This window comes from Triturus cristatus, chromosome 4_2 (genome assembly GCF_964204655.1).
Source record: "Triturus cristatus chromosome 4_2, aTriCri1.1, whole genome shotgun sequence".
Classification (NCBI taxonomy): domain Eukaryota; kingdom Metazoa; phylum Chordata; class Amphibia; order Caudata; family Salamandridae; genus Triturus; species Triturus cristatus.
Genome location: NC_140586.1, coordinates 815,895,727 through 815,918,582, shown reverse-complemented (window position 1 = coordinate 815,918,582; position 22,856 = coordinate 815,895,727). Strand labels below are relative to the sequence as shown.

At 44.2% G+C, this 22,856-nt stretch overlaps 1 protein-coding gene across 6 annotated transcripts in view; it reads left to right on the top strand.

Annotated features, from left to right (window-relative positions):
- The window catches only part of MAST2 (microtubule associated serine/threonine kinase 2), a 1,353,759-nt gene that overhangs the window by 1,019,983 nt on the left and 310,920 nt on the right, over positions 1-22,856 (top strand). For all 6 annotated transcript variants that reach the window (XM_085602761.1, XM_085602760.1, XM_085602765.1 and 3 more), the window contains one exon: positions 2,345-2,436. In XM_085602761.1, the coding sequence (XP_085458887.1) occupies positions 2,345-2,436 (92 nt within the window). The remainder of the gene's footprint in view (positions 1-2,344; positions 2,437-22,856) is intronic.

Here is a 22,856-nt window from a genome sequence, read left to right as displayed (position 1 = left end):
ACGTTTCGATCTATTCAAACAATACATAGATCATCATCAGGACTAGAAGGAATAAAAGCCTGATTTTACAATTCCCATTCCGGAGACGAACCACCTCTAGATTAATTGCACACAGTTCCAGTGGTTACGCGGATCAATCGGCCAGAATTATACCATGGCGGTTAAGCTGAAAACAATTGTGGGCTCCAGCTTGTTGTGGGAATTAAGAGAACGACCAACTACCCAACATAACGGCCTGAGAATCCAAGGTCCGCCAGTATCAAGGGGGAACTGCACGATCGATCGTGCAGTTCCCCCTTGATACTGGCGGACCTTGGATTCTCAGGCCGTTATGTTGGGTAGTTGGTCGTTCTCTTAATTCCCACAACAAGCTGGAGCCCACAATTGTTTTCAGCTTAACCGCCATGGTATAATTCTGGCCGATTGATCCGCGTAACCACTGGAACTGTGTGCAATTAATCTAGAGGTGGTTCGTCTCCGGAATGGGAATTGTAAAATCAGGCTTTTATTCCTTCTAGTCCTGATGATGATCTATGTATTGTTTGAATAGATCGAAACGTCGTCGACCCCATGTACAAACATGCATTTTAAACGCATTTGTTAAAAATTGTGCATGACATTGTACCTTTAAGAAAGCTTGCCCTTGTATCTCAAACTGGCTAAAAGCTTCATTCTTCAGCCTGATGTATGTTTCTTTTGTTTGACTGTCTGTACCTTTTGTTCAGATGTTAAGGACACAGGACTGTGTCCCACTCTACAATCTATTGTATGTCAGAAAATAATTCTATTGATTATTAAAACTTCAATGCCCGGCTGGGCATTGTACAAGTAATATAGAGCCGATTCTGGTCTATATTTATCGCATGCTTTATTGTTTTTGAAGGACCTCCTGTTTTTCAAATTAGTGAGATCATGCAAGTCACCAAAGCGTTTACACGAAGTGGCCAATCAGTGGAAAGTAGGAAAGCATCGGAGAGTTATTGTCAGTACAAAAAAAAAAGCATCTTGTTGTGGCACTAGCAAGACTTCAGCTGGACTATTGTGTTCAGTTCTCTGGTGGCCACTTCTCCAGAAGGGTAAAGCAGATGGGTAAATCCTGGGAGCAGTCCAGATGGTAGTTGGCATTAGAGGGGAAGGAGGCTCCTGGTTGCTTAGGATCCGCCGCCACTCCTAGAATCCTGGAAAGAAAATAAGAAGCGAACAGAAGGTGGCTTGTTGAATCAAAGGGGGTTTCAAATAAATGGAATACTTACACCAAGGATGAGCTTAAAGGTGTTCTCTTGGAAAGCTGCACACAATCTTATAAACATACTCCTAACTGTATCTATGTTGACAGGGTACAATACTTAGGAACTCAAAGCAAAAGAACTCAATTTGGAGAACAGCTAACAAGATATATTCTGAAAATTGTATAAAGGATTCACCAAGTCACTTGTCTTATGGATAACAAATTGACTTTGAACAACTGTTGCTAACAGCAAACGTTTTCTATATGTACAATTTGTGTTTTTCGAATGAAGTTTTATTCAAACACTAACAAATTGTTGTGTAAATTCTAACCACTTGGAAATATACATACATCAGGAAACATGCACTCTTTATTGTACAACTTCAATTACTGAGAGGAGTTGTAGGCCCTACCCTCACTGGAGTACAGATGTTTCCCACAATTTGTTACAACAACAACATACTAAGGGAATTAATGAGTGGGCTTAAAGTGGGCCGCGCCTGTTAAAGGTTTTGCTGAATAGAAATGTGCCCGAGTGGTGTGAGACCTAGAGAAGGTATTATGATTTCCTCCTGCATCCGGTGCTACCTACATCTGCTGATTGGTTGTTAATGATGGTGCCTCCAGCACTGCCTTACAAGGCCAATCTAGTTGTCTTTTTTTAAAATTTAACTGGATGTCTTACCCTTGACCACACAGTTCCTGTCGATCGGAGACATCCTTTTATCTTCATTGAATGGACAAACTCATATTTTTTGTCTTTTATTTGTCAATGGTGGTATCTACCAGGGTTTGTATATTGCTGCCTCAAGGCTTATGCATGTGGAATCATTGGTGGTAAATAATTGTCACTGTCTTGAATGGGCAACACATGTTACGAATTGCGCTGCACAGATGACCATGTCTTCTAACTCATTGGCACGATCAGCTCACTTATGCTTTAGGAAGTCTCTGCGTTGGTCATTATGGACTCCAACTTCTGGAATGTATCCAGCTGTCTTAGATGTGCTCAGTGATCAATTATTTTACTGTTGTTGTCTCATGGTGGCTGCTGTATGAGAGAAGACATCCATTGTTCGTACTGGGTCTAACGTTGATAACGTTTTTCTATTTCAGCTGCCGCACGAGTAACAGAAAAAGTTTAATCATAACTTCCAGCACATCGCCAACGCTGCCACGACCGCACTCCCCACTACATGGACACACAGGTAACGCACTGTTCTTTACTTTCACTTGTGAGTTATACAAATAAAAGAATCCATTTCTTATTGTTGTGTAATTGGAATCCATATGTATTGTATTATTGAATGATATCTCATTGAAGAACCTCTGATATCATTTGTCTATATATGCTGCTATTATGATCCATGTGCTAGTAGTAGCTGATTATCCATTTCTGATGGCATTTGATTATTTTTTCCAATCTGTTTAAAATATTGACTTTTTGTCTAATGTTGTACTATCTACCCCATAGACGTTACTGGTATGCACAATACGATTGTCAGAGAGATATTTCATGGGGCACTTGCCCGATATATCATGATTGTAATTTTACCATCAATTTTTTAATGTGAAATTTTTAAGTTGGGTTTTTAACATATAAAACACTATAACTGTTTTTTAAACTACGGTTCATTTTTGACCCAAAACAGCTTAAAAAATTCTCCACAATCATGTTTTTACATCTATCTCTGGACATATCTGTTTGCATTTCACATTGTTTAGATATGTGCCATAGTCTGTCTTCTATGCACTTGAGTCGGGTGTGCTTGTGTTTACAGGCGATAGAGCACATTTTCACTTTTTAATGAATTCCTTTGGAGGGGACGCATCATGTGATCAAGCTCCCAGTGAGGAGCGAAATGCGTCATGGCAGGCATTATGCCTGTACACTTTGTGGTATACCAACCGAATAAAATTGCACTGATTCATCCACCAATGCTGTGTGGGACTTCGTGATTTTTGCTGGAGTGTTGAGGTCCGTGCCTGGATTTCCGCCTGAGCAAGAGGCGGACAGGATTCATATATATCCTGGGCGGAGCGGCTCTAGGCTGAGGTCCACGGAGTTGGGGAACAACTCCGCTCCGCCGCCCGCCTCCACCCCCACAAGGAAGAATTAAATGAATATACAATATAAGTAAAATAATAAACCCTTAGCTTGCCCACGGTCTCCCCTTGCTGCCATCCTCCTCTTCCTTGGCGTTTCACGTGATCTGCGCATCTGCGTGCACCCGCCCATGCGCATTTCTCGCAAGGAATGCGCATGCGCGCGTGCATGTGCAGATCACCGTGAAACACCGAGGAAGAGGAGGACGGCAGCCCAGGTATGCCGCAGGCAAGGTAAGTGTTTATTTTTTTACTTATATTGTATATTTATTTAATTCTTAATTGGGGGCGGCGGGGGCTGGTCAACTCCGCTCCGCCGCGGAGTATGCAGAGATTTGCCTACTCCGCATTCTTCGCAGAACGCTGAGTAGGCAAATCACTGCATACTCCGCGGGGGAGCGAAGTTCTCTGCCCGCGCTATATCTGCCATCTTGTCGGATGGTAACCTAAACTATCTCTTTACAAATGAAGACAACAGACTTACTTTCATGTAAAATCTATATATACATTTTGCTGAAGCGGGGCTGGGCCTAGGGCATAATGCTCCCCTTTGCCCCTTCTTATGATGCTTAAGTGAGTTGCATATTCACCACTGCCAAACACTGTGGTCTAGAGACCGCCTCTCAGGAAGACAGAGTTAAGCTTCTATCTTTCCAACGTGGGTAAGTTAAGTACCATACATTGGGGCATAGTAGCAACAATTATTTACAGCGGTTCAAATCTGCCGAAATGAGGTATTTCACACTAAACAATAATAAGCTAGTATATCGATCATTATTAATATTTGAAAGCTTTATCATTTCCTGAACAAACACCTAGAACAAAGTGACTTGAGAGCCGTCGTAATTAACCACGTGTCTTAATACGAGATGGACTGCGGCTATGCTATGTATACGAGTGTCCTGGCGGCTTTAAATTGGCAATTAATATTTATGCATTTGCATGACCTCGTAGTATTGGGGTTTTTAGTTAACAAAAAGTTTTGAAGAATATTTGTATGAGTAGGCATCACTTTACGTTGGAGCATGGTGAATGTGTAACTAACATGTAAACGAGCATCAGGTTATTCTTTGGGTGCCCATATGTCAGCTGAATTGCCACAGAAGAGAAGTGAGGCATTGATGTACTAGTGTTAAGCTATAGTTGCCAGAAGGTGGCAAACGCGGGTGAAAGAGTTCACTCTTTTCACTCTTCTTTTTTTGTGTGAATTACAGTGGGTATCTCCTGTGTTTTCATAAATTCTGAAAATCAGTGGTTATCACTGATTATAGAATTGAGCTACTCATAGAACTGCCCAAAACTCTGTTTTCCCAATGCTTACAGAATGCGTTCAGAGGTATTAGATGTGTTGTGGCCTCCCCATTTCTTGCATGGGCTGAAGTGCAGCACTTGTGTGTGGCAGCGCTTCCCTCCAAGGTGCCATCCACCCAAATGCTGTCCTTCCACAAGCACCTCCTTCCTCGCGCAATGTGCAGTGTTCCATGAGAGAAGCACCAGCTGCTCCAGGTCCTCACAAGGACCTCAGGCCCGCAAGCATGGCCTCCAAGGAGGGTGAGGGTCAGCAGCAGCAAACCCCCCACCTCAGCCGAGTAACTGAAAGCCTCTAGGGACCCCGAGCCCTGCAGGCATACCCCCCGTATGGGTGTGGCACAGTATAGCACGCCCCTTTCCAAACACAAAATGGCAGCCCCAGCCTGATCAGCAGGCATTACAGAGAAGTGAGGTGCAGTGGAGGGAGCGAGTGTGTGCAGACCACGCAGCAGAATGTGGCCACCTGCTGCTGGCCTTGGAAGAGAGGGCAGCAGCCCCCCTTGCTTCACCTATCGACCATACCACACACCAGGTCTGTTTCACCCTTGATAGAGCTCTCCTCTTAATGTACTTTACAAGTCTGGTTTTTCAACGTTTCTTCAGTTGTTTTCTCTTCATGCACACATGCTTGGGAACCTAGCACAACTGCGCGCAGCGGTATGTATTCCTCCTCTCACATAGTTTGTTGTTCGTTGTTGTCTCGCCTGTGGTGAACAGCAAAGGAAAGCAACACAATGCGATTCGCCCCCTTTTTTTTTCAACTTATGTCACTGTGTGCGTTTATTTGTTTAACCCCTTGCAGCTAGGCCTCCCCCGTTCTAAGCCTTTTTTGGACAATTTGGGGTATTTCGCGCTTAGGCCCCTGTAACATTTTGTCCACATAAGCTATCCACGTCAAATTTGGGTCCTTTTTTTCCAACACCCTGAGGATTCTAAAGGTACCCAGGGTTTGTGCATTCCCCTGGAGGGAACCCAGAAATTAGCCAAAATACAGCATTTTTTTTTTTTTTTTTTTAAATAAGGAAAAATTGCTGCAGAAGAAAGCATCTGTTTTTTTCCCTGCACATAGTATCAACAAAGGGTTTGTGGTGCTGAAATCGCCTTCTCAGCTTTCAGGAACAGGCAGACTTTTGTCAGCAAACCAACATTTTACTGGGACATTCTTTCCTATTTTTTGTGCTTCGAACCTCTTTCCAGTTAGTGGTAGAAATGGGTGTGAAAGCAATAATGGATCCCGGAAAGCTATACATTTCTGAAAACTAGACAGAATTCAGCAAGGGGTCCATTGTGTAGATCCTTAAGATTTTATTTTTAAAAGAAACTAACAGTTGAAAATAAAACATATTGAAATTGAGTTGAAAAAAACAGCCATTTGTGCAAACGTTTGCACCTGTAATTTCTTCCAAGTGTGGCAGATTTTTTAAAGCAATACACTGTTACGTACGCTGGACCATTCTGGTTGCGGGGATATATAGGACTTGTAGGTTTAACAAGAACCCGAGGAACCCAGAGCCAATAACTGAGCTGCAACGTGCAATGGTTTTTCATTGTGTACCGGGTATATCAATTAATTTGGTAAAAGATAGAGTGTAAAATAAGTATCAAGGAAACGTTTATATTTCAGTAATAGGAAAAAAATATAGAGTTTAGAAGCAGTGGTTATTTGCACATCTCCGAAATTGTGGGTACCCATGCAAGCATGTGAATTGGAGGACTTTTTTCAAAATGACTTTTTTTGTACACATTGTCTTACATTTGGAAGGCAGAAATACAAAGAAAGTCAATTAGCAATAACACTAGTTCTACTATCCTGTGTTTCCCTAAGTCTCCCGATAAAAATGGTACCTCACTTGTATGGGTAGGCCTAGTGCCTGCAACAAGAAACGGCCCAATATGCAAAGTGGACACATCACTTTTTTCCAGTGAAAACTGACCCTTTTTTCACAATGTACCTAGCTGTGGATTTTAGACCCTAGCTCTGCCGGCACCTAAGGAAACTTAGCAAACCTATACATTTTTTAAAACTAGACATCCAGAGGAATCCAGTATACAGTGACTTGTGTGGCTCTCACAGTTTCTGTTAAATCCCTTGCAAAGCTCAAACTTTGTTAAAAAAAGAAAAAAACACATTTTCCTCACATTTCTGTGATGGAAAGTTCTGGAATCTGCATGGAGCCACAAACTTCCACCCACCTAGCATTCCCCCCAAGTCTCCCGATAAAAATGGTACCTCACTTATGTGGGTAGGCCTAGCGCTTGTGACAGGAAACGGCGCAAAGCGCAACATGGACACATCACATTTTCTACAGAAAACTGACTCTTTTTTGCAATGTACCTAGCTGTGGATTTGGGACCTTAGCTCAGCCGGCACCTGGGAAAACCTAGCAAACCTGTACATTTTTTAAACTGGACACCGAGGGAAATCCAGGATGGGGTGGCTTGTGTGCCTCTCACCAGGTTCTGTTACCCAGAATCCCTTCCAAACTTCAAACTTTGCCAAAAAAACTAATTTTCAACACATTTCTGTGATGGTAAGTTCTGGAATCTGCTGGCAGCAACAAACTTCCTTCCACCCACTCAGCATTTCCCCAAATCTCCTGATAAAAAGGGCACCTCACTTGTGTGGTTGGGCCAAGTACCCGCGGCAGGGAAGGGCCCAAAACATATTGTGGAGACATCAAAATTACCGATCACAAAATGACCTGGTTTTGCAAGGGGGTCACCTGCGTTTTTGGTTCGCAGGACATTCTGGGTAGGAAAACGTTGAGGGACTCACACAAGGTATACCTCCCTGACTCCCCCGGCTGTCTAGTTTTCAAATATGTCTGGATTAGGTAGGTTTCCCTAGTTGGCCACTAAGCCTGTGACCAAAAGTGTAGGTGACCCCCTTGCAAAACCAGGTTGTTTTGCGATCTGTAATTTTAATGTCACAGTAAGTTTTGGGCCCTTTCCTGATGCGGGTTCTGTGCCCACCCACACAAGTCAGGTACCATTTTATCTGGCGACCTGGGGGAATGCTAGGTGGTAGGAAATTTGTGTCAACCCAGTGATCCCACAACTTTTCCACACAGAAATGTTCTACTAAATGTATGGTTTGCAGAGGATTCTGGGTAGGAAAATGTTGGGGAATCCACGCAAGCCATACCTCCATGGCCATGACTCCCCTGGCTGGCAAGTTTTCAGAAATGTCTGGGTTGAGTAGTCTTCCCTAGATGACCACTGAGCCAGGGACCGAAAACGCAGGTGACTTCTTTGCAAAAACCAAGTTGGTTTGAGATAAATAATTTTGATGTCTCCACAATAATTTTTGGGCTCTTCCCTGCCGCGGTACTTGGACCACCCACATAAGAGAGGTACTATTTTTATCGGAAGACTTGGGAAAATGCTGGGTGGTAGGAAATTGGTGGTTTCTTTCTGAGGCTGGAAAATTATGGCAGAGTAATGCAAGGAAAATCTGACTTTTGTCCCAATTTAAGGTTTGCAGGACATTGTGGGTAAGATAACTTGTTGGGATCCACTAGACAGACATCACCGTGTACTTCCCTGGGTGTTTAGTTTAAGAAAATATCCGGAGTTGGTAGATTTTTCCTAGAGGGAATGTACACCTTGGCAGAGAAAGACAGAAAAGTCAATTATTACTGGACCACCATCTATTCCCCAAGCACGTACACATACTGGTTGGATTTGGCACGAGGGTGGGTGATGGTTCAGTATATAAAATAATATTAAGAGATTTCACAATAATGAAATGCACTGTTAATAATTAAAAGGACAAAAAACGGAACCAGTGACTTACAGCTCATGAGCTGTAAAGCGACCGACAAGGTACCAACCTCTTTAACAAGCCTTACTTACACCTTTCATATGTGTGACACAGACAAAACCATGTACTCCGCCAGCCACAGGCCCAGCACATAACACTCTCATCAACAGACAGCGCTATTAAAGGGCCTATCACTTTCATACATCCACATGCCTGACACAGCAACCACACTGGCTGACGGATTGTGTAGACTGGCGTTTGTCTACCAGTGTGTGTAGTGACGAGCTGCAAGTCACTACTCACACACTGCCAGCCAAGCCCCAGTCCACACACACACCGCCAGCCAAGCGCCAGTCCACACTCACCACCAGCCAAGCGCCAGTCCATGCACACCGCCAGCCAAGCACCAGTCCACGCACACCACCAGCTAATCGCTAGTCCACGCACACAGCCAACCAAGCGCCAGTCCACTCACACAGCCAGCCACTGCCATCATATTTTGGGTTTTTTTATACAAAAAAGGAAACACAAATTGTACGTAGATACAAAACTTCAAACACAAATGCTGAAACTAAATACATCACACTAATGCCAACCTTGAAACTGAAAAAAAAAATATAAAACAGTACAGACCAGGCAGTTCACTTACCATTCATGGATGCTCCCAAAAATTATTTTGCGTGTGGACATTCTAAAACCAACAGGTACACACAGCCCATGGTTAGGAGGTCAATCGGGGCAGTACATACAAGTCTCCCTCCACATACTTCTTCACCGACAGACTCTACATCTCTTACTGGGAAAGTCTTTTGTGGGCGTGGAAGGAATGTGATTAGGAAAGTTGTGATTTTCCAATCTATCCACATCCTCCACCACTCCAACTCTAGGAACACTTACCTGTTCCACTACAACAAGGCTGCGTATCACAGACTCCAAAAACTTTTTAAAAATCATTGTTGACTCAGGAGAAAAATCCTTGAATACAACAAAAGCATTAAAGGTTGCTAAGTGGAAAAGATGGCTAGCCATCTTCATATACAAAATGTATGCCTTATGTAGAGCAGTGTTAAGGTTCCAACCTCTGATCTGCTCTATCAACAGCACCCATGGGCCTATTGTAGTCTAAAATGCACACAGGTTTTCACACTTTAGCAACCTGACCCCAACCAGTCCCAGGTGAAGTACTTTCATCATGTAAGGTAGTCAGCATGTAGACATCTCTCCTGTCTGCAGACTTCACCGCTAGAAGTTACTCACTACCCAATGCACTGCACTGTCCCCGCTCAAGCTATTAACAAACAAGTAATTTCGGGAAACATTTATGGTTAGAGCGGATTGTTGCCGCAAGCAACAGTGTCCACTTTGGCCAATTCCCTGAACAACTGCACACCAGTGTGGAAGTTATCTACATATAAATGGTGACATTTGTTAAAAAGTTCTCAACTAAGTTCCCACACAATTTACTCACTCCAAAAGTGGGCGGACAACGAGGGGGGTCAATCCTGGAATCTCTACAAGTGTATACACCCTGAAGCTAGAGACATATCCGGTTCTACTGTCCCACAGCATATACATCTTAATTCCACAGCGTGCCTTCTTGCTATGAATGTGCTGCCTAAAAATCAAGTGGCCCTTGAACAAGATCAAAGACTCATCCACCGCTATTTTTTTCCCTGGAACATAGATCTCAGAAAATTGATCTACAAAGTGATCAATGACAGGCCGAATCTTAAAAAGACGGTCACAATCGGGGTGATCTTGTGGCAATGCTAAACCATTATCGACAAAATGCAGCATCCAAAGCAGAAGCAAATACCTATCACGACTCATGACTGCCGGAAATCTAGGCGTTGTCATCAATGGACTAGTAGACCAATATGTAGACATCAATGGCTTCCTTATCAAGCCCATCAAAAAAGTTAAACCCAAGAACAACTTCAACTCTTCCAGATGCGTGAATCCACCAGGTAGCTCTACAGTGGGGCCTATGTCTGGCACTGTTGTCCCTCAAATACTGTTCAGCATACAAATTAGTCTGCTCAACAATCTCCACCAAAAATACATCGTCCCTAAACAACTAAAAAAATATATAGGCAAAATGTTTTCAGAATCCACTCTACACCCTGGGACACCAGTAAAGTCAGGCAATGCCAGCTGCACCATGCTTGGGGCAACTCAGAGGTCAGCTCTTCCAATGGGCAGCCTTGCAGCCCCAGGCTACAACCCAGATGCCTCTTGCTGCACTATCGGCACATCAATGTCCTCCTCTTAGAGTGATTTCATCATCCGATGATTCCTCTTGGGCAGAAAATTAACTGCCAGAATCTTCCACTCCCTCCAATGCCTCAGATGCAGAGTCAGTCTCTTAATCATGTTCAGAGGAAGACTCAAAAAGCATACCAGCAACCTGATGTGCAGTCATCCTGTGGCTAACCATAATCCTTACTAAGAAAGGAGACTTCACATGCAAGTCAACAACAACCAACACTGTGCAAAATAAGTAATAAACAAAGCGTGGCTTTATCACAAAGATATATATATACCCAAAAGCTATAAGACTCACTTGCCAGAGACCGCTACACTCACCAACACCTACTCTGCAGAGACACAGCAAAAACCGATATCCCAATAGAAAGAAAAAACAAAACAAATTACTCACTAGACAAGAAAAAACACATCAAGCACAAATGCAAAAAATAAATCACACTCAATAAAGCAGAAGCTAAACATACTTCTATTACACCATTTACAAAAACACATTCATGCAGGGAAATTTAACTCATCTAGGGTAAATAGTACAAAAAACGTTTTCTTACCAAACACATGCTACTACACAAACAGCAGAACCACCAGTGACAAAACCACAACCTGGAACATCAGTTGAAAGAGCAAAAGCCTTGAACTAGAATAAAAAGGAGAAATAAAACATTACAATCGCAATTCACAGGAAATAAAACAATTAACATTATAACACGCTATGTCACTACCCACATGGCAAATCTGCCACCAAGGGGGACAGACAAACAGCCAAAAGTAAATATTAACTGATGCCCCATCCCATTGGGGAAACCTTTACCTAAGGGGCCACCACCAAACATAAATATATACATATACCAGGTGCTAGTTTGTTTTCTACCCCCGGGGGCAGATGGGCCTTCAAATTGGGCCGACAAGTATAAAAAACAAGCATTGGCATAGCCAATAGGTCTCGCTTTTGGGCCCTTATAAGTATTTAGTTATGCAGCACAATATCCTTGGTGCAACAACATCAACCGTTGCATTTCTAAACACTTATAAGGTCCCAAAGGCGAGACCTATTGGCTATGTCAATGCTTGTTTAAAAATGTCACATCTCTACATCACTCAGCGGCACAGTTGATTATTCAGCACAGCACTAGTGATGACTTTCCCTGGGGAGCAGAAAAAATCAGGGCTAAAGTGCGCTATTCCAATATTTTACACGACATACAACAAATTCAGGCAAATACAACCATGAATGGTGCCAATTAAAAAGAAGTAAACATGGTCAGGAAATGCTTCTGAAAGGTGTCTTTTTTTTCTGAAGAACAGCAAAACTGGGGAAAAGTAAGAGATTAAGGATCAAAAGATCATAATGGATTTCAGTACTTAGGGAAAGTAAGAGCAGTGTTGAATAACAAGTATTGGTAAATGCCTTAGGTTTCGCATATGTGATTATCAATAAAACAATTGTTGTAATTTGTAGTTTTGTGAGTGGTTGCACAATCTAAGTTACTGAAACTCCATTAAAGTGTTAGGAGTTGTTTCTTAATAAAGTCAATATATTGTGCTTTTACTGGTGGTATTATAAAATGGAGATATTAGGTAAAGGGGAGAGGTGAAATTTAAAACCAAGGTTCCTTATAAGGAGGGTCTTGGAGCCAGAAATATTGAAAAAAGCACACAGTGAGCTGTATATGCACACAGCCATGCCTCCTGTGTACATGGGGTGGTGGGTGCGGGGGTGGAGATGTGGTGTTGGGCTGAATTCAGATAAACGTACTTGAGAGGCTTCTGCAGCCAAAACAATAATTAACAGAATGGTAAATGCACACAGGCAGGGAAAGTGAATGTATACAATGTTCACCAAAATAAAAATATGAAGCATCGGAGGCATAAATAATGGAAAATACAAGCACGCAAATCTTTAATAAAAAAAAATATTGGGCATACAAGCCTGAAATATTGCTAAAAGCACACAAAGCAAGCTGTAGATGCACGCAGCCAAGCCTCCTGTGTGTATGGTGGGGGTGGGTAGAAAAGGGTTGTTGGGGTGAAAGAGATTAGCCTATTTTAGAGGCTTCTGCAGCCCGTGAAACTAAACGTGCTTCACGGGCTGCAGCAGGCAAAACAATTATTAAAGTAATGGCAAATGCCCGCTGCCTGTGAAAGTAAACAGAATGGTTTGTTCACCAAAATAAAAGACTCAAACATCGAAGCCAAAAAGTTTGTGAAAAAAAGCACACAAAGTCTTAAGAAAAAGGAAAAAAATTAGGCATCGGACCGAGAAATATTAATTTCAATCAACAGAATGGGTCGGTCTCCAAAATAAACGTATTTGTGAGGCTTCTACAGGCAGCCCAATAATTAAGAGAATGCTTAATGCACACAGCCCATGAAAGCAAATGGTATGGAGCACTCCCCAAAATGCAAGAAAAGTGCATTGGAGCCATATATAAGCAGGCACGCCTCCAGTGAGTATGATGGGGGTTGCGGGTGGGAGACTGGTTGCACGCAACTTCTTAAAGTAAACAGTATGGAATTGGAGATCGGAGCCATATATATTGTGGGAAAAAAGCACACAAAGTGTTGAGAAAAAGCAAATAATTGGGCATCTGAATAAGAAATATTTTAAGAAAAGGACACAAAGCAAGCTGTAAATATACGCCTCCTGCATGTATGGTGGGGGGTTGCTGGTGGGAAATGTGTTGCGCGCAGCCTGTGAAAGTAAACAGTCTGAAATCTGAACCATAAATCTTGAGGAAACCAGCATTGGCCGCGTAAGTGAAACTGATGAGTGATCGCGCGAAAAACATAAAAGCAGGGGTGCGTGCCAGCAAACACGCGAGTGGGACGGCAAAAGTGAAAGCAGGGGTGCGCGCGCTACGGCGAAAAAGTGAAAGCTCCAGTTGGCGCCTCGGGCGCTGAAAGCTGCCGGCTGCGCGCGTGCACGCTCGCGTGAACGCAAGCGCTAGGCCAGCCAGCAGCACTTTAAAAACTCACCTACAAAATCTTTCTCCGAGCAGCGCATGTGCGCTGACTCAGCGAGACCTAAAAATTAATGCACATAAATTATCCCCTTTGGAAGCGACCCTTGCCCAAGTGGTCGCTTCCATTGCAACCACAATAAAATCCCTGGTACCTAGAAGGGGCACTCCTGCTGCACGATCGCGACCCCATGCTCGATCGTGCAACAGGAATGCCCTGCAAAGAGACATCAGGGGAGAGGAACCACACTTTCCTCTTCCCTGAAGCCTCGCTGCACAGAGAACCCTCCCCCTGGAGCAGGATACACCTACCTGTTCCCCTGGACGCCTGGAAGCAAATAGCTTCCAGCGCGCCCAGGGGTTCCTGATGACATCTGTGCGTGCTAGCGTCATGGAATTGCCGGGGGGGGGGGATTGGTTGGGGGTGTCAACGGAAACTCTTCCGCTGCCATCCCTGTTTGGGGGGTAGATTGGCTGCCCATGGGGGGAGCGCCAGCGCTTCCCCTATGGGTGGTTGCCATGATGGAACCGTTCCGTCATGAGCATGGCAGGGGTTAATGCACTGTCAAATACTCGTAGGCCTGAAGACTGCCCTCGTGTTGGCACAGAGAGCTGTCGGAGACCGAAAACAGGCGACAGCAGCGGACAAACACTTGCTGCCTTTAGTGCTGCTGATGTAGAAATGCGAGGGCAGGCAGAATCGGTATCGGTGCTCTTTTCATGTGCCTGGGCCGCGCGCGTCAGCTGAAGGGCGTTGTTGCTGGATGGCAGTATGCCAGTCGTGCGCTGAAGGTGTCTGCAGAGTGAGCAATTGCATTGCGCTAGTCGATGTTGAGTTGCACACTGAAGTCAGGAAACTGGATTTTATTTATCCTTGGGATTTTTAAAGCGCTCTGTCACTGACTGGTATCCTGGTGTTAGCCACTAAAACGGGGAGACATGAGAGCTAGAAGTTTGAAATAGCTGTTAATAGGTCAGATAATCAGCAGCGAGACCAAAACTCAGATTACTTAGGAAAACGCCAGGTTTTAAGGATCCTCCTAAACTGCAACGGATCGGTACTGACCTCAGCAAAGTTGGGAGGTGATTCAAGAGCTTGGTCGCCTGGCCATGAAGGTCTGGCCACCTTGACTGGATTTCCTAAACGTAGTCATGTAAATTTACTCATGCACACCAGGTTGGATGAATTTGTACTCCTGAGTGCAGGATTACAGATTGTGCAGTTCAGAGATTGCAGGGTTACAGCCTTCTCTCTTCAGTTTAACACCAAAGATCAGTGCCTCCATTAATGTTACTCAGTTGGCGTTTGTATATGGAGTTCAAAAATAGACTTAACTCATCTCGTGTAAATGTAGCGATTCTCACTTCGATGCCTGTTCGTAGTATAAGATTTAACGGTGTGTTTCTCTATGGAATATTCCCACACTCACTCAAAATAAACCCTAGCGACTGAACATGCCTCTCTGAAGTTATGCTGCCGTTCACACGTCTCCTGTACCCTATGAGCAGCCTCTGGTGACTGAGGTGTTGAGTCTTTCATAAAATCCGTTCTGCCCCCCCTCCCCCTCCCCCAGTGTAGGGAGTGGGCAGTAACTTCTATTAACATAACATAGCTTCTCCCGAGGTCCCATACTCTGCTGCTGGCCTGGCTTGACAAACAGAACTATGTTAGCAGAGCATCAACACTTCAATGACTGCAATGAAAACATTTCACAAAACCAAAGGGCCATAAAGCCACCGCAGACTTTGCTCCTCTGGTTACCGCGCGTCAAGGCGGCATAGCCTTGCTTCAGTGACGTGCTCCGTCTGCCACTGTTTAATGCTTAGTTTGCATTCAATATCTGTAGATGATGTTGTCCCCTGTGTTCCCTCCACTCCAAAATCTGGGGGGAGGGATAAAGCCACCCTGTCTCCCACAGTTTCTACTCCCATGGACAGGATGTTGCTCGTCTCCTTTGAGTTGCTCCTTGAGAGCACTTTATTGACAATACACACAATCTCCTTCTCCCAGGCTTACTCTACAGTACAGCCTGTAAGGGAGCGTCTAATATTCTAAATCTAAGGGATCTTGTGAAGAAGCTGTGGGTAACATTACGTAGTAGGCTTCTCTCTTCCGGTATGCTGGTGTCCTGCCTGCAGGTTTGTTGAGAGCCATCAGAGGTGATGAGCTTGTCAGCGAGATAGATGGCTGTGATGTGATGACTTGCTATATGATGCAGGTGGGTCTGAAGAGGGTGCAAGAGGACCCTGTGGAGTTCCGTCAGGGTTTGTAATGTGGTTATATTTTTTAGGCCATCCAGGACTGCTGCAGCAAGTACGATGCTGCAAAGAGATTTTGGTAGATGGCTGCTAGCCACCTCCTACTGGCCTCATTTAGGACCCCTCAGTAGTGTAAAATCGAGAATACAAATAATAGGTGCAGATTTTAAGAAAAATTCGGACACATATGATTCATTACATCAAATAAGTGGCATAGCAGTCCAATAGGGCATATCTCTTGTATAGTATATTCCTCTTCCTGTGATGTCTTCTGGTATATAATGTTAAGTATGTCCTTTTTGTAGAATGTATAAATGAACTGTTTTGCTAGTAATTCATTTGCGTTTTGTCTTGATTAATGTATCGTTTTTGATTTAAATGTAGTGTTGCATGTTATTGTTTCATGTAGTCGCTCCTTTCATAAGATAAATGTTTGATATAGGCAACCGATCTGCTGTTCGAGTAAATGATTTCTTGAGCTTTACATATCAATTTTAGAAAAGGAAAACGCTAATCAATTTTGTTTCAAGATTCTATAAGTCACAGTAGCTCATTAAGTGTTTATATGTGGAGACAACTTCTGAAGTACCTAGTCCATCACTCATTTTCAGGTGGAGCCTGGGCGGCACATGCGCTGCTCTGCTAGGCATGCTGTATTCGATTATGGAGTTGAAGCTCCGCCCACACTCCACCCATATTTTCAATTGGCGTGTGTCATTGTCTTTTGTACATGCCGGCTTCTGGTTCTTTAATAGGCTTGTTAGTCCCTCCTTAGTACCGCCTTGTCTTCATTTGTAACCTCCCTCGAGGACTGGCCCTTTTGCTTCAGTTTTTACACCGTACGTCTTATTTAGTCTGTAAGAACTATTTTCTTTAATGCGTTTCTCCTACTGCAGGCATTACATACTTCCCAGCAACTTTCAGCGCGCCATGCGCGCTTTTACTTTCCAAGCGGTCTGGGACAATGATGGCTGAGGTCTCACATTTACAAGAGTTTGAGCTATTGGTATTGTAAATGACAATGCCTTTTATTGTGTTAATTATCAAATCTGATAAAAAGGCATTGTCATTTACAATGCCAATAGCTTAAACTGTCGCAAATTCGAGACCTATTGCATTGCAAATACTTGTTCTAGGTGATGGCAAGGATCTTTTGCAGTTACCCTGCGTAGCAATCCCATTTATAAAGAACAAAGGCAAAACGGGGCTCCTTTTTGTTTCTTTAGATCGCGATTGCGATCACTTTCACTTTCGCTGCAGCACGGCCGCTTTGCATAGCCAATAGGTCTCGCTTTTGGGACCTTATAAGTAGTTATGCAACTGTTGCATGGCTAAACACTTACAAGGTCCCAAAGGCGAGACCTATTGGCTATGCCAATGCTTGTTGTTTCTTTAGATGGTTTCAGTAACATTTAATCGAACAGTCCGAGCAGGGACGTAACACAGCCCCCCTGCAGTCCCCGCGGTGCGGGGGGACCCCAAGCTCCAGGGGCCCCCCTCAGCACTGCACTCTGGCTGCAGGGCTCCTGATTGAGCCCAGAGAGGGTCCCCCCAGGTGCCTTGCAGGGAGGCCCCCTCAAGGTTCGCTACGCTTAATGCTGACCTACTGTTTGGAAGTGGTGTCTTTCAACGAGAGGCCTTCGGTTTTGTGCCTTGTTCATATCTGTGCATGTGGATGGGGTGTGGCTCTCTCAGCCTTGCTCTCCAGGAAGATAGCCTTGGTGGGACGTGTGCCGTGAAGCATCATCCTCGTGTTCTGTCTGTCTCTGTGTTTCCTTACAAAGGGATGAGGCGTAAGGGCACAGACGGTGACTCTGCTGACCTTGTGCCATGGTGGTCTTCTTCCAGTGCATACAGCTGGGGTGGTGAGCATTTGCTTAGGAAGAGTGCCAAGGGCCCTAATGCAAGCAAGGAAAGTGGGCCCCATCCCCTGGTTTGATAGTAAAAAGCAAGCTAAAAGAGTCAAAATACGTTTTACAGTTAATAACAACCATAATATGTGGTACAGAAAGGCCAATAACATGTTTAAATCTGAAATGGCTGAAAAAAGACTTAATAATTACTGACTGCAAAGAAGAATTGTCACAGAATTCATAGAGGAACGCAGTAGAAATTGAATTGTAAACTAAGAACATCAAAGTCACAGTATCTGCGATTAGTTCTTGTTAAAGTGCGTGTGCAAAGATGTAACATACTGGTTATCTCCATAGCTACACCTTAATTTACATAAATAACGATGGTGGAGATAAGACATTAAACAATATTTCATTATGGAGAACAAAAATGATATAAATTGTTGTCTCATTTAGGGTGTTTCACATAGGGTCTCCCAGTACCTCGTTAGTGCAGCCTTGTTCCTAGGTAAACAACGGAATAATATAAGAATCCAGCTTCGTAGAGGCACGTTAGGTCTCTGCAACCATGGGTTGTGATGCCAGCAGTACACCAAATGAAGTCAACAGGATTACAAGTGTGTTCAAAGGGACGCTGTGCCCTTCCGTTCCCTCCCTATTCCCAGGTTTAAGTGCGAACGTATCTGTGCAAACTCGTCTAAAGTGCATGTGGGGTCTGGACAAGACTCGTCAAGAGAACAGTTCAATACCATTGATTAGATGCCTCCACTTTCGTATGTTCCAATTCTTTGAACCAGCGGCCAGGCGTTACAGTAAAAGGCAATTCTAATTGAGGCGCAGTGGCTCCTCAGACGTCTGGGCCCTGGTGCCACTGCACCCGATGCACTATTGATAGTTGCGTGCGTGGCGGTGGGGTCAGCAGGTGTACAACAGGTCGGGCATGGACTCCAAGGACTAGTGTCAGACTTGCACTGTTCTACCGTTGTGGGATGCAGTCTCCCATTACCTCTGCTTGGCAGGCGTATGTCGCGGAGCAGGTGACGTAGGATGGACTCAGGAGTAGGGGTGGGCGGAATTTGCGGAAGCGACTTCCGAAAATTATCGCGAAAATGTTAAAAATCTCCGCAAACAAGCGGAAATATCGCGAAGATGCGGAAGTTTTTTTCCGGCATGTTCGCGAGATTTTCTGCATGGTTGCGGGTCGCCAACTTACCCATGTGGTTGCTTGCGGGCGCGGCCATCTTGTTTTCAGTTGTCTCGCGGTGCATGATCGCGAGAAAAAAGACGTGATCGCGCGACGCATGACGTCACTGCGGACGCGAACTGTCGCGAGACAGCGCAAATGGCTAAAACAATACAACATCTCATGGAGAACGTGACCGGATCGGGAAAACTTGTCGGCGAACGCGGGGATTCAGGTAAGGCGATCGCGCGCGCGCGAGAATGTATTATTTTACAGCGCGAGCAAGAACCAAATTATCGCAAAGCTGCGGAATGCGGAAATTTTGACATTTCCGCGCTCTCCGCGGAACGCGGAAATGCCAAATTATCGCAAATTCCGCGAACGGAACGGAAATTTTGCCCAGGCCTACTCAGGAGGCCGAGTGCTGCAGTTCCCACTCTTCTGTGCCTCCTTGACATGTGCTGCTTGAAATGTCTTTCGGAGCAACAAAAAACGAGCATCAAACCATTGGCCCTTTCATTTGTCAGATTTTATATGGGGTCCATGCAAACATCTCGTGGTATTATAGTGTTTTTTGTTTTCCATTCCAGAGCGATGCTCTGACACAGGGATAACGCAGAGTAAAGTCCCGCATGTAACCTCCACCTTTACAGTGGAGGCTATTTCTATGTTTAAGCTCTGCACGGTCGTCTGGCTGTGCATGGTGGAGGGGGGGTGCCACCTAGTGGCAGTATAGACGTATTGGAAGTAATGCTCGCTTAGCCAGTGCTTGTAATCCCGATGACAAGGGCCATAAAACCCGTTTGTAAAAAGACATGAAATAGGAAAAGATGCGCACGAGCCTCTTCATGTCACCTAGCAGCAACAACACTTTCTGAAGGAGTTTCTGTAGCTGAGCCAGTCTCAGACGTCGGCGTGCGCCTGTCTGCGTGTTCGAGGGGCCTCTGCGCGATTGCGGACCCGGTTTATTGGCAGGGCCGCCTTTGTTCCTTGATTTACTCTAAGAAGTTAACGTGTTTCCAGTTCCACGTGAGCGTCGCAGGCGCTTTGAACCCGTCCTGCATCCTCTGATAAAAGGCTGTAGGCAGTTTTACTTTGGGCTTGTAGATTTCCAGAGGGAATTTATCTTTCCTACTACAGTTTTCCTATTAGAGACATTCTGCTCTGTTTATCTCAAGCTCGCTAAACAAGCTGATATTCCACAGTTGCAGGTGATCCCACTCAAAACTCGACCAGTCCTCAACACCGTTATTGTTCAGAAGAGCAAGAGGTGGACGGCTTGGGGCTGACTGCCTGCTGCTACCTTCTCATCGCGCATTGAACCTTGGCTTTGGATGCCAAGAGCACTGGTGTAAATTGCGATTCAGCGCTCCACGCCTGCAATTGGCAAACCATTCGTACGCACCACCAGAGCCATTTTGAGATCCGAATATTTATTACAATGCCCTGTATAGGTCTGCTGACACCCTATACATTTTTTGGGGAGTGTGGGGGGATTTCACAAAGTTTTTATTTTTGCATGAAAAGCAGGAGGAGAACAACAGATAAGAATGAGATAAGAAAGTAATTTAGAGAAATGACAAGAAAATTCATACTAAACCCATGACTGGGCCGGTAGTCCATTGTCAGTAAAATGAGGGCATACTAGGTTTTTAAAGCATTTGTGTTGCACTGGGAAACCTGGGCCAAACCTCTATTACTCAGTGGACCTGCAGACAGGTTCTCTCCCCACAAAGAGAGGCGCTGAGCTCATTCTAATACATAAACTCAAGAAGGGGCAAGAGGAGTGTTTGGCCTACCGACCACTTTAGTCAATGTTGTGCAGTTATTTTCTCGAACGTTTTGGCTAATCGAATGGCACGCCTTTCTTGATGGAAGCCACCGAGTGAACTTCATAAGGGTTAGAGTAGGTAGTGATAATGTGAGGCAGATAAACCTAGTGGGGAAAATGTTCTTCAACAGCAAATCCTTCCCCATTTGTTGAGCTTAGGTGTCAAAAAGGTATTTTTTTTAAAACGTAAATTCAGTTAATATCTCTGGTCCCAGTAATGTTTTTAGTCCGGCTTGACGGCTCAGCCGTCTATATTTACCAGTAATATAATATATACACTCAATAGGTTTTGGCTCCAACCAGAGAAGTATTTTTTCTCCGCTAATGCTATAGGCCCTCTTGTGTATCATCTCGCCCTTTAGGAAGTGCGTTAATCGGATTGCATAATGGACTATTTTACCTCTGAAAAGTCTGAGCAATCACACCTTTTTGTTGCCTGTAATTCTTTCTCTTTGTGCATTGTGTGCAGGAAGCAATAATGTATTCCTAATTTTTTTTTAGCACTGCCAAAGCCAATAGATTTGTCCTTAAAGTTCTAAATAGCATTAATGCATGATGCACGAGCAAGCAGAATTTCTGCGTGCCTGTGTCTGCTGGCATTAGCTTATTAAAGCCAGACCTATTGGCGTTGCCAAAGCTTGGTTCCATTTGCAATTTGAAATTCACAGGGTGGTGTCATATTCAATGTTTGTTTTCAAATGATAATGCAAAGGTTTTATATCCGAAGTATAAGTGGTTGCGAAAGCTAATTTAATATTCATTGTTTGTCCTAACCTCATTGTTTGTCCTCACCGTGTCTGGCAAATAAGTTATCATGCTAGAGGGACACTGGAGAATAGAAGCGGAAGAGATGAATGCTTTTTACCTTGAGCATCAGCAACTTCCCTGCTACGGTAATCCACTCCGCAGGCTCCTCGAGGTATCTTTGGCTCTCATATTGGGTATCACGATTGGATTTTGGCTAAATCTCCCCAGAGGAGCAGGAATATAAAGAAACCAAGTGTAACACAAAACATCAAGTGGTGAAGAGATGGTGTAGAGGCAAAAGTAGTTTTTCCAAATAGCCAAAAATGTATTTCCAAATACCACTATAAAGTTTGCATGAAAAATAAGAAACAGATTAAAATTGTGTAGAGTACTTTATATGGTTAGGGTAGATGTTCTTATAAATATAGGTAACTGAAGCTGCCCAATAAGAGCAATGACAGAATCATAGTTTTAAAAACTTTTATTTTAGCAGCAACACCTTAAAAGGGCGACCAGGCAAACTTGGTCGGAAGGTGGAAGTTTGACCCAGTGGAGGAGATTCCCTTCTGACTCTAGAATCCTCAGAGCTCTGTTCACCCATGCGAGTATAAAAAGGGAGTTCTAATCACGGATAGTAGTTCATCAGTGGCCATGAGTGATGGCAAAGGTAAAGAACAAGCTTCAGATGATAGACCCTGCTGCCGAAGGGGAGTACGGAAGATTCTTCCACCTGCTCAGTGCCAGGATACCCTCGCCAGTGATCGTGCCCTCCTTAAATGCACATAACATAACTTGAGCCGGCAGCAGATTCTCATGGATGATCCTCTCCAAGGTGAATCTGTGCCTCAAATTTGACACAGACGTACCAGGCTTAAGGTGGCATCTTGATGGAGTTCCAGTCTTGAATTGCTTGAGGTGGAGGATGGCCCTTTGGAAGGCCGAGGCAGAATACTGGGCGTTTGGATCACTGTAGTGGTCTGAACTGGCTCGAGCCATGATATCCCTTACATGTCAACCTGCCCTTCCTCATGGATGCGTGATGGCCATCCCACACGAGGGAGGTGAACAGTGTTAAAACTCCCTAAGGCACTATGCTTCCTCTTGTTGAATGTAAAAACTCGCTCAGTATGTTAATTCTTCACCGGATCCCATGCTTGCCCCATACATCCAACCATGAGGGTAGTGGGGCAGTGGCTTCTGCTTATCCAGCACATTTGTCCCCCTTTTTTGACACCTATGGTATGTTGCTAAAGATGCGCAAAGGAAACCGATTGCTTCCTTGTTTGTAAGACACTGAAGTGTACAAAAAAAAGTGACGGCTGGAATGCTTAGAATAATCTCAGCCCCTGG